The 16,071-nt window shown below is 37.0% G+C and overlaps 1 protein-coding gene across 1 annotated transcript in view; it reads left to right on the forward strand.

Annotated features, from left to right (window-relative positions):
* The window catches only part of CCDC6 (coiled-coil domain containing 6), a 55,089-nt gene extending 41,286 nt beyond the window's left edge, over nucleotides 1-13,803 (forward strand). The window contains exons 6-9 of the mRNA XM_074830392.1: nucleotides 1,183-1,339; nucleotides 4,599-4,699; nucleotides 8,613-8,737; nucleotides 11,095-13,803. Of these exons, the coding sequence (XP_074686493.1) occupies nucleotides 1,183-1,339; nucleotides 4,599-4,699; nucleotides 8,613-8,737; nucleotides 11,095-11,286 (575 nt within the window). The 3' untranslated portion in view covers nucleotides 11,287-13,803. The remainder of the gene's footprint in view (nucleotides 1-1,182; nucleotides 1,340-4,598; nucleotides 4,700-8,612; nucleotides 8,738-11,094) is intronic.
* The last annotated feature ends 2,268 nt before the right edge of the window (nucleotides 13,804-16,071 follow it).

Below are 16,071 nucleotides of genomic sequence, written 5' to 3' on the forward strand. Positions count from 1 at the left end.
AATAGCAGTATTGACAGAAATGGTGGATATGCTAGTGTGCAAGCAGAAGATGGAACTGAAATACAGTTTTCAATTTGGTGTTTGCAATATGTTGTCATTAGAGAACCTCTAGTATTACTCACAAATAGTAAAATCTGCTTAATAAATTCTGATACTGATATTACATTTTGTATTCCTGAAGCACTTACTTCTAGTCTGGGAATGGTTTTGGTATACTAGTAGTTTTAAATAAGTGATACTGTTATATTTAGAAGCAATTTTTTCACAGAAAAGATAAATCACATATTGCTGATAGTTTGGGAACAGGCATCTGAAACAGGAATATTCTTTTGATTGAAGGGTGCTGCATAAAGAATTGGTCACAAAATATGATGAATGGTAGTTTGTTTCTTCTTTAATATCAAGGAATTACTGTAAAATTGATCAAACATTAGAAAACCTCACAAAATACATTGTGTCATAAGTCTTCATGTGTTCCATTGTATTTAACCTGTAAAAATGCTTTGTAGCTTTCCATAATTTGATTTTATCACTTTAAATAGCCTGTGATACCAGAGTATTTAAGTGATGTTTGTTGAATTTATTTAGAATTGCAAACTCAAATTGCCCTTTGATGTAAAGAATAAACAACTTGTTGGCTTTTAATATCGGTACATGTTCTGCTGGCCAATCTGTGATAAAATGTGTAATTGAAAGAATGCTATAGAATACATATAAGGTAGCAATTTAATACAAGTTTGAGTTTTCTGGGTTTCAGAACTTGTTTTCTGCTTCCTCCTTCTAAATGGAAATATATCTTTAAAATAATTTCTTCTATGTGTTGGAGTAAAATCTTTGTAAACGTGCAATAACACTATTTTAATGGAGCAGGAGTCATTGTATTTCTTCTTTATAGTTTTGTTTTTATTATTCATGTCTTTTTTCCTTTCAAATACATTTAAGTAAATGCTTAAAACTTTTTTGATTTTTACCTTTTATTTCCAGAATTGCTGTCAACCATTAATTTATTATAGTATCTACTGTTCTGAATTAGGCTTTGAACTAATGACTTGGAGATGAGAACTTTAAATGATTCATCTTGAGCATTTTATTCTTGAAGTACCAGAATAAAACTAAGCACAACATATTTGCCTGTCTGTGAAATTGAATTTTAATAAACTTCAACAAAATTCTGAATTTCAGATTCGGAGAAGATGGCACAATATTTAGAAGAAGAGCGACATATGAGAGAAGAAAACTTGAGACTTCAGAGAAAATTACAGAGGGAAATGGAACGTAGGGAAGCACTCTGCAGGCAACTGTCAGAAAGTGAATCCAGCTTAGAAATGGACGATGAAAGGTTTGTATTTTCTAACCATCCAGATACGTTGACATTGAGCTTATTAATCAATACTCATGCTACTTTTTGAATATTATAGAATAAGTATTTATAGAAATAACCTCTATATGGGTTTAATATACATACCAAATTTCAGCATGGTCCAAGAATATCTTCAGTAGAATGATATCAAACTTGTGTAGAAATTGCATTAATTTTAACAATGAGAAAATATTTGTATCTGAAGATTGTTTAGGGTTTTCATAATTTCCATTGTGGAGTTGAGATACAGAATAATTCAATCATAGTACCTTTGTTTTCCCCCTAACTTGGTAACTGCAAGGAATTCTGTGAGGTAGGAACAATTCCTTACTTGGGGCTAATTTGTCCTTTGCAGAAAATGGAATGTGTCAAGCCAAATACAAAGGGATACTGTGTAAAGCCTTAGAGAGAGGAAGCATTTCCAGATCTGTTGGGTTGTTCTTGATGTCCAAACCATAACATCCTTCATTATTTTTCTCCAGTGCAAGCTGCGTTGTTTGCATTGACCTTCCAGATAGACTTGAGTTTTTCATGGTTTTATATGATGCCTTTTAGTGTTTTCTCACATCATAATCATATGACAGTGTTCTATCTTGAAAGAGGCTTTTAAGTATACTTTGAATAAAACATTCTTATTTATCAAATGCTCATTATTTTGTTGTACTGTTTTACATTACTTTAGATTTGGAGTGATCCTTTAAAAAAAATAAAAGGGTTACCTTGTACTGTGTATTCTTCAGATACTGAGATTTCTTCTTGGGTCATCAGTATATTTGTTATAAGCCATAATTTACCAGAAACAAAGTACCAGGTATTTTGTTTCAAGGAGCACCCTTAAAGTTCAAGGTAGTGTTTTCATTTTAATGAAATACTGGGCAACTGACATCTGGTATTAAGTTGTAGTGAATGCTATATAAATTAAAATGTTAGAAACACACAATTCTGGTGTTTGAATCTACTTTTATTAGCCTAGTCTTTTCTGCCAGTGTTTACATTGTAATGGAAATAAGAGTCAAAATCTAAATCTATGTGCATTACCAGTATTAATCCAAAAATGCAGAGTATTCTATTAATTTTTTTTGTCCACCAGTTATAGGAAGTGGTAATCAATAAAATGCAGGGGAATTTTATTAACTATTCCATACTACTAAGAAATTTCATTGTCATGTTGATTTTCTTGGTACTACAAAGGCATGACAGAATTGCTCCAAAACAGATATTTGCAGTGTAAGTAATACAAAGTAAAGGGAAGGAAGAAGCAGGTATTAGAGTGGTTGATCTTAGGAGAACTGTGTAGACAAAATAACTGTGAAACTACATGCAGTAATGATTTTAAAATGTAGATTTTTGTCAGCTTACGTTATTTTCCTAAAAATGGTGGTGGTGAGGGATCAGATACCCAGTTTCTTCAGGTGCGTTCTGTTAGCTGATGATACTTATTTTTTGCAGCTGGGGGTAGATGTAAATGCTTTACTGAATGCCAAATACACAGCTCTCCCAAAACTTCCTCCTGACTAGCAATAGCTTTGTTTTCTCAATCCTCCATCCTGTTCTCTGGAGTAGCAGAGAAATGTCTGAAACCAGGAAGCACACTAACAGTGTGCTGCTATTCCATATCACCTGATCCAGGTGCTAGGCTGAATTATAGAAAATTGTCTCTAAAATATAATATGATTAAATCACAAAGACTGCTGCCTTGCTGCAATACACGTACTGTCTGCATTACAAGTTACTGTGTGTTGCAGAGGTAGCCTAGTCAGTTCAGTTTTGCTAACCTTGTCACTGATAGCTCTTTAGAAAACTTATATTTAATTAAACTTTAATTTGCCAGTTTCTTAACTTTCTGCTGTTCTCTATTGCAGCTACTTTTATTACCTGATCTACCCAGATTTAAACCAACTTTGGTATTACTACAGTGTACTGACTTCGTTAGGTGTTGTGGCTTAGTAACTCTGAATATCCTGGTGAAAAATCAGTAAGATGCAGTATCAAAACACATTTCTAATAGTTTATGAACTGGCTCATAGACCTCAAAGTAGTCATCATTGTGAGTTCCATCAAATAGGAATATTTTTAAAGCTGCTCAATGTTGTGGGTTTTTTTCCTGTGATCTAGAAATAAATGTAGCTACTAAGAATTTCTGAGAAGACAGTGGTAGAAGGGGAGACAAGTAAGAGTCAAAGGGCTGTTAGCTAATTTTGCCTACTGCTTTGCTGTGTCCAGAAAAGAAACACAGCTAAAAGTAGTAATATAAACCCAGGTGCACTGATACGCAACCATATGTGCAGGAGAAGGTGAGCAGGGGAACCTCTAATCTAGAGAATGTCTGAAAAATCTAAGTGGAGGTTGCGTAAGCAAGTCAACCTGAAAGCTGCCAGCCTAGTGCTGTGGAAAAAATACATAAAATTACTTTTGAGATATAAACAGTAAGTGGCAAGTAGGAGCAATTGGTATGATCTTGATCTCCTTTTGTATAGCACTTGATGGCTGTGAAGAAGCTTCACTGTATGCAGTGAGTAAAGTACAAATAAATACCACTAAAATTATTACAGGTGGGGAAAAACGCCTTTCCTGAGTTTCTAATCTGTTCGGTTTATCACACTGAAGTGTGTGAGGTGTCCTGCAACACAACCTAGAAGTATCTTTAGTGGGAGACAGTCCTGGGTTAAAAATGTCTCTCTGTTCCAGTGACAAAAGACATGATGGGCAAATGGCTAAATGTTGAGACCAGAGGGATTCAAGTAGAAAACAGGGCATGTTTTAAAATGTGAGGCTGATCAGCTGTTGGAACAAATTATCAATACTTTAATGATTCCCCACACACACACACTTTGGATGATTTCAGACTAGTTCTGAATGCCTTTCTGGAAGATACACTCCGGCTAGACAAGCTGTTGAGTTCAATGGAGAAATAATGTGTAAAGTGTAAGAATGTAGTATAGGTCAGATTGGATGGCACGATTTATAACTCTGGCCTTTATATACTATTCTAATCGTATGCAACTTATACAGTTTTCCCTGCAAATGACTAAGATAAGTCCAGCTATTTCCATTGAAAGCTAAGCCAGTATCAGCCTTCAGCAATGATGAGAGTTCCTGTCATGACTTCCTAAAGGTGACTGGTCCTTCATTAATCTAATGTGATTCTTATGGGAATTGAAAAAAACACAGTGAAACATTTAAAACATGGCACATTTTAAAAGGTTTGATCTAATTATTCTTTACCTTTTTTTGTTAGATATTTTAATGAGATGTCTGCACAAGGATTAAGACCTCGCACTGTGTCCAGTCCTATCCCTTATACACCCTCACCAAGTTCTAGCAGACCTATATCACCTGGTAAATATTTAACCCAGTTTCTAAAGTTATTGTATGCATCACATAGTAACGTGCCCTATTAATATATTTAGTTCAGTAGGCTTTCAAAGCTAGTCTGGAGAAAAAAACTGCACTATAAATGTAAGAAGAGTTTTGCCTTAGCTGTCTTCTAGTGCAATATGGTTTTGGATGGTTTTGTTTTACACTGTGAATAGATATTAAAGGTCAGTTAAGCAGCTATCACTTGAACTTTTATTTTTATTTTCTTTTTTGCTCTTTTTCTCTCTTACTGTCTCTTTTTTTTTTCCCCCCCTCCATAGAAGTTGCCCAACAGGATGCATAGTTCAAACAGATTACTAGAGTTTGATGATGAACTAGTAATGAGACTGCTGTTGTGCTCTGAATCAAAACTTCTTATAGAAGTCTAATCTCTTTAGTAGAGAAATGGCTTTTGTATTTCTGCTATTTTCTATTGTAAAACAATAACTATAAAATTAACAATTCCTTTCTCTAGTACTTTGTATGGAAAAGGTTGGTTTGCTTTTGAGTTTTTAATTATTGAATATATTTTTTTAATCAAAGGAAATGTATTTGTGTTACTAACAAATTTATTGAGTGAAATTTAAAATCCCTTAAAATTGCACTTGAACGTTCATTAAAAGTTAGTGGCCAAACATGTTGTTAGCCCAAAAGTTGTTGGATGTTATACAGTGATCACAAACTCACTTGTGCATAACGAAGCAAATTCTGCATGCTCTGCTTTCTCAAGTTCACCTTTAGAACCTGTCAGACAAAGTCCTGCAGCAGGGGCAAATGACATGTGCTCTATATTGACACATTCTGCAATAGAGAATTGAGACATTTTATTACACGGGTCTGCTAGAACATATGAAATGTCTTTAAACTCTTTAATTTTCAAGATTGACTTTAGTTTTTCAGAAGGACTCAGTTTTCATCCAGGTGTTGCAAAAGGAGTAAGTATGTGTGAAAACTAGCTATGGCCATAAGCCACCTTACAGTGTTAGAGATGAGCATTATGGTAGAGGGTTTTGGGCTTCTGAAATGAGGCAAATCATTTGACCTTCAGTGTTCTGCAAGGTATGTTACCAAGAAAACAATATATGTTTTCTTATCCTTTTCCTGTAGCGGAGTGTACAGAAATGTAGTTATGCTAACCACTGTTCTGGAGTAACTACTGTGGACATTCATGGTTATGCATGTGCAGCCTTCGTAGCAATACAATATTCAACTGCACATTTTATCTGTAGTCGACACAGTGGTTATAACTAAAAGTATGTGTAGGAAAAATTATCTGGTAACTTACACACTTACATCCTAGATTACCTAGAAATGCACCTGATTTAGATGCTGATGTGTCTGTGCAGGAGTACCCCAGCAGTTTGTTCCTACACTGGGACTGAAGCACATTCCCTGTTCCCTGTGGACTTGTCTTCCCATCAGTAGTTGATACAAGAGTGCTGCGTTCTAGTGAGAATTATATCCCACAAACAGGAGATGCTGAAATGCAGTCTGAAGCAGAGTTAAAAATAGCACAGCTGAAATGATCGTTTCTAACAGAGTTCACAATTTTGGTAATGTTGGTACAGTAAATGTTCCAGACTATCACTTCTACACAGGCAGCTATGTTACTGTCCTTCACATCTGATAAATTAATATCCACAGTTGGGGAGTTTCAGACTTAAGAAAAATAGAAGCAGCAGTTTGTTAGAGAACTAATAAGATCAACAGGGAATTTTGTACAGCTCTATGGGATTTATGAATGCAGTAATGGATGAAAACAAACAGTTTTTGAGAGTACTTTGTATCTAAAGTAGTACAGTAAAACACTGTCAAAAGTACCAGCACAGAATAATACAACAGTTATATTTTGCATCAAGTAATTGTATGACTTGGTGTCCTGATTTCAGCTCAACCTATGAGTCTCCTTGCCTTTACCCCTCCAACTCTCTCCCCCATGATCCAGAGGGGTGGAGCATGAGCAAGTGGCTGCATGGCGTTTGGCTGCCAGCAGGGTTTAAACCATGATGTTTGGCATGTTTTGTTTTGGAAATGATGTGCCTGAATTTGTAGAAACATAATTTGAAACCAGCTAGAAACGCTGTAATTTCATATGGATAGACAGGCAGGTTTAATGGGTCAGATTCTGGCTCCTGAATCCCAGAGCCTTTTATGCTTGCATGGCTTGAGGTGCTGCTTTTGAGGACTCTTTCAGGCCAAGATCCTGCTGAGATTTCTAGCACAATGCATGGAACTTTGAAGATTGTGGAAGTATTGCTTCCTAGGCAGCTGGGGATTAGATACTCTAATTACCAATTAGTCTTTAGTGTAGATAAACTGTTACATGCTTTGCTTCTGCAACTAGGCTAGATAGAGATTTTGGGCTGCAGAGATGAGCTACCTTGGATGTACATGCACTGCTCTGTTACCACTTCTTTGACTGCCATGTAGACTTTATAAAACTTTTGGAGCTGGTTTATCCCAAAGCAGTCCAAGATTGTGATGTTGCAAATGTGGCTTAAAGCATATTTTTTGCATTTTACTGTTCTGGGCTCTTATCTCTGACTTGCAACACATCGTCACCTACCTGAACACTGACTTGTTTCTGTCCTTGTGCTTACAAAAGCACTTAGTTATAAAACATGTGCTGTCATGCAGATTGATTTTGTTGATCTGCATTGTTTAACTACTCTAAAGTGACAGTGATTCTATTGGAGTCGCTCGTAATTTACACCGGACATACACTGGGGATGTAGGAAAATCAAACACAGAATTGAAGGAAGCAAGGGGAATATGTTTTCTTGTATAACTTTATTAGTTCCTAAGATCCTGTCTCATCAATTGTAGGCATAAACACAGATATATGCAGTTAAGGACAAAGCTGGGTGTTGGTGCATACTGTAGCTGCAGTGGCACTGGTTTGCATTGATTGTGTTGAAGTGTGAAAGCTTAAATCCAGTGTGGTGTTATAAAAGTTTAATGGACCTTTAGAAATTTTTTTGATCATAATTCTCTAAAGCAGTTGCTAGTGGCTGATACTAAACAGCTAAGTCGTGTCTCCTACCTCACTGATATGTTGTCAGAAAGCAATAATGAGCTAAAGGTTTTGGAAAATGTGCTGTTTTGAGAAATACTCAGAACACTTCAAGGTCTGAGCTTTAAGCACTTGGCAGTGGCTGTTTCTGTTTACCTTGGTTAGCTATAAAGGTAGTTTGCATTTTTATAAATTAGTTTTTACAGAAAGGAAATATTTAAATGTAAGAATTAGATATTTGCACTTCTGAATATTAGGCTTTCATTAATGGGGATAAAACAAGTTGTAATTTTAAATGTTAGTTGCTAGCCTAGTCCAGCTAGCAACTAATGCCAGAATGTTTCCACTTCACAGCCCCAAAGATCTTTGGGTCCCTGCCTACAAACACTGGGGCAAAACCGGGGGAAGCCTGGGTGTGGATCTGGTATGCCCTGGAGGAGCCACCTACATCCAGTTCCTTTGTGGAAACTTGTAGTGGCCCAGTGCTAGATGGCTTCTCCAGGCACAACCTCTCTGCTTCTTCAGACTGTATTTTGTTCAGGGAGCCATTTTGTCCGAGAGAAATGGAAGACTGGATGGAAATACTTGTGGACTAAAACTAAACTGCCAGGGGAGCCTTACACCATCAATGTTAAGTGAAAAGTTGTGTTTAAATTGTGTAATGTATGTTTTGAAACATATGGTAGTTTGCTACAGGAAAAGAAATTAATTCTACATCACGCTTTTCAGTATAAGGAACATTTTTCAGATGTCAAATCTGGCGGCAGTTAACCATTTCTTAACCTATCATTGATTCAGAAGTAAAAAATTGTAAAAAACCTCACACTTTAGTTTGTAATATAAACAAGAATGTTGATGTTGCATTGTTTTAACAATTTTTAGGTCTGTCATATGCAAGTCACACAGTTGGTTTCACACCACCAACTTCACTGACTAGAGCTGGAATGTCTTACTACAATTCCCCAGGCCTTCATGTGCAACATATGGGGCCATCCCATGGTATTACAGTAAGTATTTAAAATAGTAAATACTTGTTACCAATGTGAGTTTGGTTTTTAAAAGTTACAATTGCTTGTCCTTAAGCTTTTTTACAAAACATTTTTGTAAATGTTTGTTTTTGTCTCCTTACTCCAAGATATCTATTGCTGCTTTCTTCAACCCTGATTTTCCTCTTCACCCTCAGAAACTGATTCTTTTTGGAGAACCTTATTTTCTGCAAAAGAGTAGGATGTATTGTCATCTTAAGGACAGTAATAGGTATCATCTTATGGATCAGCAGGCAGGATGTGAGAAGTGATGTTCTAAGGTACTAAGCCTATCCCAGGAAGTAAAAACATTGCTTTCATTTTTCTCCTAGTCTCCACCATCTGACGGATGAGTCATCTGAGGTTGCTCCAAGCTCAGGTTTTCTTCAGGATGACACAATGCTACCATCATGTCACTGTAACAGGCAGTTAACTCTTATTTTCTATTCTCATTGGCAAAGAAGAAAGTTAATATAAACATTTGTTAGGGCAATTTCTCATATCTTTCAACTGGATTTATTTCCTTTTTACCTGCAATGTTTGATGCATTTCTACTTAATCATATTTCTTCTAAGTATTTGTGGAGTTTAATGAGCAAACAGAGCCTAAATATTAACCATTTGGCAAAATACCTTATAGTTGTTGTATCATACAAGGTAATTTAGATTTTTCTCAACAGGTATGGTAGTATGTAAATATCCTGCAAGGTTTTTGTGTATACATGTCATTCTCAGATGTGAAAACATGTTTCAATAGAATTTTTAGTAGAATGATAAAATATGGCTGTTTCTAAAATAGTTTAGGTGAGTGTGCAAAGGTAATTGTTAATTTCATTGAGCAAAGATTGGTGGGAACACTGCAATGGTGGGTAGAACAGGAGGGAAGCTGGAGCTCAGCAGGAAAATAGTATCCTGGTCCGGGTTTAGCCCACTGCTGTGTGTCACGAGTTAGTCACAGGAAGGTCTCTGCTTCTGGAAAACCTGGAACCTAATTTTATAAATAAGTTTTTCAAGGAATTTGTTCTGTTCAGTCTCTGTGAAACACTACTCCTTCTGAAACTGTAAATAGATTGGCGTCACATTGGGTCACTATGAAAAAGATGGTCTTCAGGACAAAATACTCATTGTTTTGAGAAAGGTGTTGACAAGTAGCTCTTGACTTTGTCTCGATACTTAAACTAAGTCCTTTCATATTATTAGACATTTTCAAATACGCTAAATTATTTTAAGAGTTTCAGAGACATCAGTCAGTTGTCAAGAATCCCTTGGCTTTTTGCATACAGCATTGATCTGTTGTACACTGTTGTGCAGAAGAATAGATACAATATATGTTATTTGACTAAACTGCAGTTTGATTCTTGACTCGTCATTTTTCATCTCCATTATGGAATAACTTGACTTTACCTGTAGTACATTTGGTATAGTGCTGTAATCATGCTTCTCCTCAGAGTTCACCTGTGGTTGATTATGAATTGTGGGTGGGTGCTTCATCACGCCATAAGGTTCTTGATTAATGCTAATTGGATTGGTAAGTAGTGGGCATTTTGGTTTCAAAAGTGCAAAGTTAGTGTTGTGCAGCATAATTCATATTTTCACATTGCTAACATTAAAGAAGGTTTCCCACGCCTCCACTGGTTTGTAAAGATAAAGTGGGTTTTAAATCATTATGTTTAAATGTGCAGGTTGTTGAAAATATGTGGTTTCTGTTGAGGGGAGCTCTCTAACAACTGCTTCACTCCTGCAGCTCAAAGGGTTGTAATCTTTTTTTGTTCTCCAAAGAACAACTTGTAATATGCTTTGGTCTTGCTCCGGTGTGCAGGCTAAGAGTCTTTCAGAAAGCTGGAGCTTCTGGGCAGACTCTCGGGCATTCGAAACTTTTTCACCCATGCTCAGGTACCACGGAGTTGGACTTCATACACCAGCAGCGTAAAGTTAAAGGTTCATCAGCACCTACTGGTTGGGCAAGCACAACGGGGAGGTGCTGTCTCTACAGCATCTCTCATTTCTTTTTAGGTTGCTGGTCGTCATAGCTAAACAAATCTGCAGGACATACTTCTTGGGTTCATTTCCTGCAAGCTGACAGGAGGGAATACGTGTTCTGTTTGATGTCAGAAGTACTTCCCTTTTCCTTTGCTACTCCATTGCAGAGTAATGTTTATTTTATGTAAAAGTTGTATTGTAATTCTTGCAATGTTTTGAAATAGATTCTTCCCACATAAGTGTTCAGATTTTTTTGTGTGGTTTTTTTCTCTTTGCCAAGCTCAATAAATTGATTAGAGGACTTGTACCTAACGTTGTTCCAGGAGTGTGTTAAACATAATTTCAATATTTGTTCTGCAGAGGCCTTCACCACGAAGAAGTAACAGCCCCGACAAATTTAAACGTCCCACTCCTCCTCCTTCTCCAAACACGCAGACCCCAGTGCAGCCACCTCCGCCACCACCTCCGCCACCTGTGCAACCTACGGTCCAATCCGCAGCATCGCAGTCAGCCACTTTTCAACATTCAGTGCATCCCTCCTCTCAGCCTTAGTGCATGTGCTCAGCAGTCTGTATGTCAGAAGTGGACTCATAACATGGAGCAGTTTACTAAAAGCCAAAGGCTTACTTGGCATATTTGGATTTGACTTATTTGCACTGAGGTTATATAGGCTTCACTGTTAATTGTGTTGTAAACGTTTGTATAAAATGCAGCCAGTGTTGTGGGTCTACAACACTAACTTAACAAAGTTTTCCATCAGTGTTTACTTGAACTACATGTATGTCCATTCTCTGGCTGGAACATTTGCTACTCTGTTTGGTAATACGGCATTATGTCGTTTTGCTTGGCTCCAAAGCTTCATTTTCCTGGCTTTTAGGTTTGTACAATTAAAGGGATACCTTTTTATATTTTTTCATGACAATTTGCAGAAAAATTAAAGGCATGATGGGCTTTATGATAAATTCTGAAATATTACAGTGTTTACCAAGCTTATGGAAAATCAGCACTACGTTTCAGTCATTTGAAATAACAGCTTCTAGTGCAAAAGTGAGTCAGACACCCTAATCAGTGCCCAAGACACATACTCTGTTGTATTATGTAGTAAATAAGCTTAATTCAGCACACAGGACACATCCATACTTCTCCTGTTTAAAAGCACCTCAAACGTATGGTACAGTCTGCATTTTATAGTGAGGGAACTGGCTTGTTGGAGTCTGTGGAATGTACAATTCGTGGACCTTAAGATTTGATGGTTTCACTTGACACTTAGGTTAACCTGTAAGCTGCCCATACTGTGTGATCTGTCACGATTAACTTCCCTAAGTGTGGTCCTGCCCACAGGTTACTGATAGCTGATTAAAGTGTGCTCTTTGATTTTTTTTTTTTTTTTTTTTTTTGCTGCAGAAGGCAACGTGATTGTAGAGAACAGCTGATGATAATTTTTTTCCTGTTAAAATATATAAATTGTGATTCCCCTGAAGCAAAGTATGAACAGGTATTCTAAATGTTCAAAAGTCTGTTAGAAAATAAGAGATAAGATGAGCATATAGGAATATATTGGTGTAACAGCCAAAATGTTGTATTGCTTGATAGAAACAGAGTACAAGAAAGTAGCACAACATGGCACTAATGAATGCGTATTTAGCAGCCTAAGCCGGTACAATGTATAAAGAAGTGTGTTCTGAATACATTCTTTCCATTCATTTAGCACAAATAAATTCGTTTCACTTTGCAGTGGAACAAAGTGTCACTTCTTGATATTGACATCTTACTCAGCTATGTTTTTCCTGAGGTTCCTGTTGAGTACTGAGGTTTATATATTAGTGATGATTTTAAGTGGTTTACCTCATATATATGGATATGTGGGCCATGGAAAATGACAAGAGAATGTTTATTTTATGAGAATATGTATCTGGCTATAATCAAGCAGAACATGAGTAATTTATCTTTTGTTTACAAAAGTTTGTTTGACATGCCTAATGCTTTATTAAGGGCATTTTTAAGAGGGAAGGACAGCATTCTGGTAGTATACTAACACCTGTACATATATTTTCATGTTTGCTGCTCACCTATTCAATAAGAATTGCAAACTGGAAATCTTTATAAAATTAGTGCTCTAAATCAAAATAGTAAGTAAAAATGATGTTGTAAAAGGTTTCGCTTAAGGCAAAACTAGAATTTCTTCACTGTAGCTATGTAGTTTCAGCTCTGAGAGAATTTAGAGAAATGCATATATAGTCTATTACACTTTGTAAACCAATATGGGATCAAGTGCATTATCAAATTACATTAGTTATAGTAGTGACTCTTCAGTCAACTGATTCTCAAGATTCTGGCAGACCTAAAATTTGGCCAGTGCTTCCATCTGAAAATAATTGGTTATAGCAGATGCTCACCTTTCCATAGAGGAAACTCAGCTGTGAGCATTGTGATTACAGAGCTCCTGAATCAGTGGTAGGATTGCATGTGAGAAAATTACAGGTGGTCAGAGGTGGGACTGAGGTCAAGATAGGATTGGTTTAGTTTGATGCTTGTCCTTTTGTAAACATAAGACGAAGAAAAAAATAAATTCTTTTATAAGTAGGATGCCAGCTCAAGTATACCACTATTTGAAATGGTGCCCTTCTTTCTGAAGTGCTTTGAGAATCTTGGACATGCGGCTCTACAGAGTGCGAGCTCATAGTGGTGGTAGTATAAATGCCGGGGGGAGGGGGGAAAGCCTTTGACAGTGTTGTTTTAAGATCTTAAAATGGAAAATTGCCTAGAGTAATTTGCGCTTGAAGCATACTCCAAAACTGAATTTATGTAACCCAAGTTCAGCTGCTGTTATAAAGTGTCTTAGGGAACTCTCCTTACTATTCCAGTGGGACTGTTACCAGAGGAAAGTAAAGAACTGACAAATGTATACTAAATCTTGAAATTGTAACAAGGCGCTAAATTGGCCTTACCTAAGAACGCTGAACAAACATTTGCTTGCAATCACAAGTGTTAAACTCTATTTGTAGACTTTTTGAATAAGATGAGAAATTGTGCACAACCATCTCCTAATAAATGTAAATGGATTTTCAGTTTTCCTTGTGAATTATAGTCATGAATTATGCTTCTGCAGCTGTGATTTTTATCAGATCTATAGACTGGGGAAACTCACGTGACAGTGAGGTCCAGCTTACTAGGAGGGCTTAAGTGCTTGGCTTCTTTATCTCAGAAGCACCTGGGTGGGTTTCTATTGCCATTTTCATTACTAATTTGTGTCAGTTGCACACTGCATCATTGCTAGTTGTATAAGGCCACGGAAGTAATTTTTAGCTGTGATGAGCATTTTGTGAGTGTACCCCTTTACAGCTAAAGGTTTAAAAAAATGTGTTTCTTCTAGCTGTTCCAGCAGTGCTTTCCTCTCTGACAATCAAGCAGCTTTCTTCTTACTTTTTCTCTCAAGGGATCTGGCTTGGATGCTGGAATGCAGCTGACACTCTGTAGAGCATTAAGAGTTTATTTTATCCGTGATTTGTTCCAGAGAAGTTCTTTGGAAGAAGAGGTGGGACTGTTCGGAGATAGTCTTCCAGCTAACAGCCAGATAAGATTGTTTTAATTACATGTACTCCTCTGAGACCATATTCCCAAGGGCAGAAAGGACTATCAAGAGTTGTTCAAGAAAGTGTCAGTGCTTTTCTATTGGCAATCGCTGTACTAGAGCTGAACAGAACAGGATTCCTTTCCTGTTAAAATGTTCGTGTTCAGGAAACCATCTGCCTGGGTGGAATCCCTGTGCACTTCAGCTGAGTGAAAAATGTTGTCTTGGAAGCAGTGAAAATGAGAAAGCTTCCTGAGATCTGTGCGAGCTGCACGGCTGACAGGAGACAATATAGGCTCCGTATATTTTGCTAAATAAATGGAAATGGATCATGGAGACAAAAAAAAGAGCCTTGAATACTTTGTCAATCAAAGAATGCAGTTTCTCATCCTCATCATTGATTATTGCTTACTAAGAGGATGCATCTGGGGCCTTGTTTAAGTCTTGTAGTGCTTTTTCTAATCCTAATGCTTAGTTTTACAAGCAGTATGAATTCTAATAGTGTTCAACTCTTTTTGATGTTTCCTTTTTGTTTCAGTCATGCCAGTCTATTTCTTTTTGATCCTTGGGAGTCTACAGAGCATGGACTATGCAGAGCATATTTCTCCAGATCAAGCCATCTCATAAGAAACCAGAAGGTTTATGAGTGTAAGCTATAAAATTATAATACATACATGTGTTACAACAGCCTCCTTGAGGGGAAAGATCTGTCCTCTTGAAGAGAGAGAAAACAGAGCCCCTAATTACCAAATGGACTGTATGCATAGAGACAATCTGGTTTCCTCAGTTCCCTGAGGAGCTGAATTCCTCTCCCAGCCCTTTTTGGATTCAGACTAGAGTTCGTAATCTTTTAATTTTTTTTTAAATTCTACATTTCACTGTAACAAGTACTCAGGATATCCTTCATACTCCTTTTGGATAATAACCACTAGTCCAGAACAAAGAGAGTTAAGTCATTGCCACTTTGTGGACTGGAGGAAGTCAGTGAACATGCCAAACCATGGCCTTTATGATGCAGTTGTAGTTCAAGCAGGAATGTGTGGTCATACCATGATTTTTTTTTTTAAGCAGCTGTTGCTGGTCTTGCATTAGTAGTGTGCCCTGAAGAAGAGATGAAACTATGGAGTTTGGCACTGCATTAACAGACAGCTGCTACATTAGGGAGAACAGTGCTTATTCCTGTTCAACTGGTTAGGCTCCAAAGAAAAGTACTACCTCATCTTTAGGTTGGGATCATGTGGCCACAGGGTCAGGAGAAATGTCGGAGCTGTGCTAGGTTTTGTTCTGCACATATTACCTGGATTAGGAGTCTTTCCTCACTGGAACTGGGCTCTGGAGGTTATAAAGCTTTTGTAGAGGAGGAGTGGGGAGTTAAGACAGATGGTTGAGGGCTGAGTTTGAGAAAACTGTGTGTCCCTGTAGTAAATTGCTGCTCAGAGTACTCTTTGGCTAGGCCTGGGAATTGCCTGTACTAAAACTACAATTTTTTTCTGTGTGGTTTTTTTTCAAAAAGTACAGTGTTGCAGTTCTTTAAGTTCCTGGCATTGGTATCTAATTAGAAAAACAAAAAAAGCAATTGTCCTTTCCACAAAAACATTGGAAGTAGTCTATGTGCAAAGGTACAATATACATTAATACTGTATCTATAATGAAAGTGTTTTATTCTAGTGGTAAAACCTAAGCTGTCCAAGGCACTTTAGTTTGTGATTGCTGACTTTTGTTTTGGCAGGTGTTTCAGATGAAATCTAAGCCTCCTGTGGAGGAAG

The sequence above is a fragment of the Strix aluco genome, chromosome 7 (assembly GCF_031877795.1).
Source record: "Strix aluco isolate bStrAlu1 chromosome 7, bStrAlu1.hap1, whole genome shotgun sequence".
In the NCBI taxonomy this organism is placed as follows: Eukaryota; Metazoa; Chordata; class Aves; order Strigiformes; family Strigidae; genus Strix; species Strix aluco.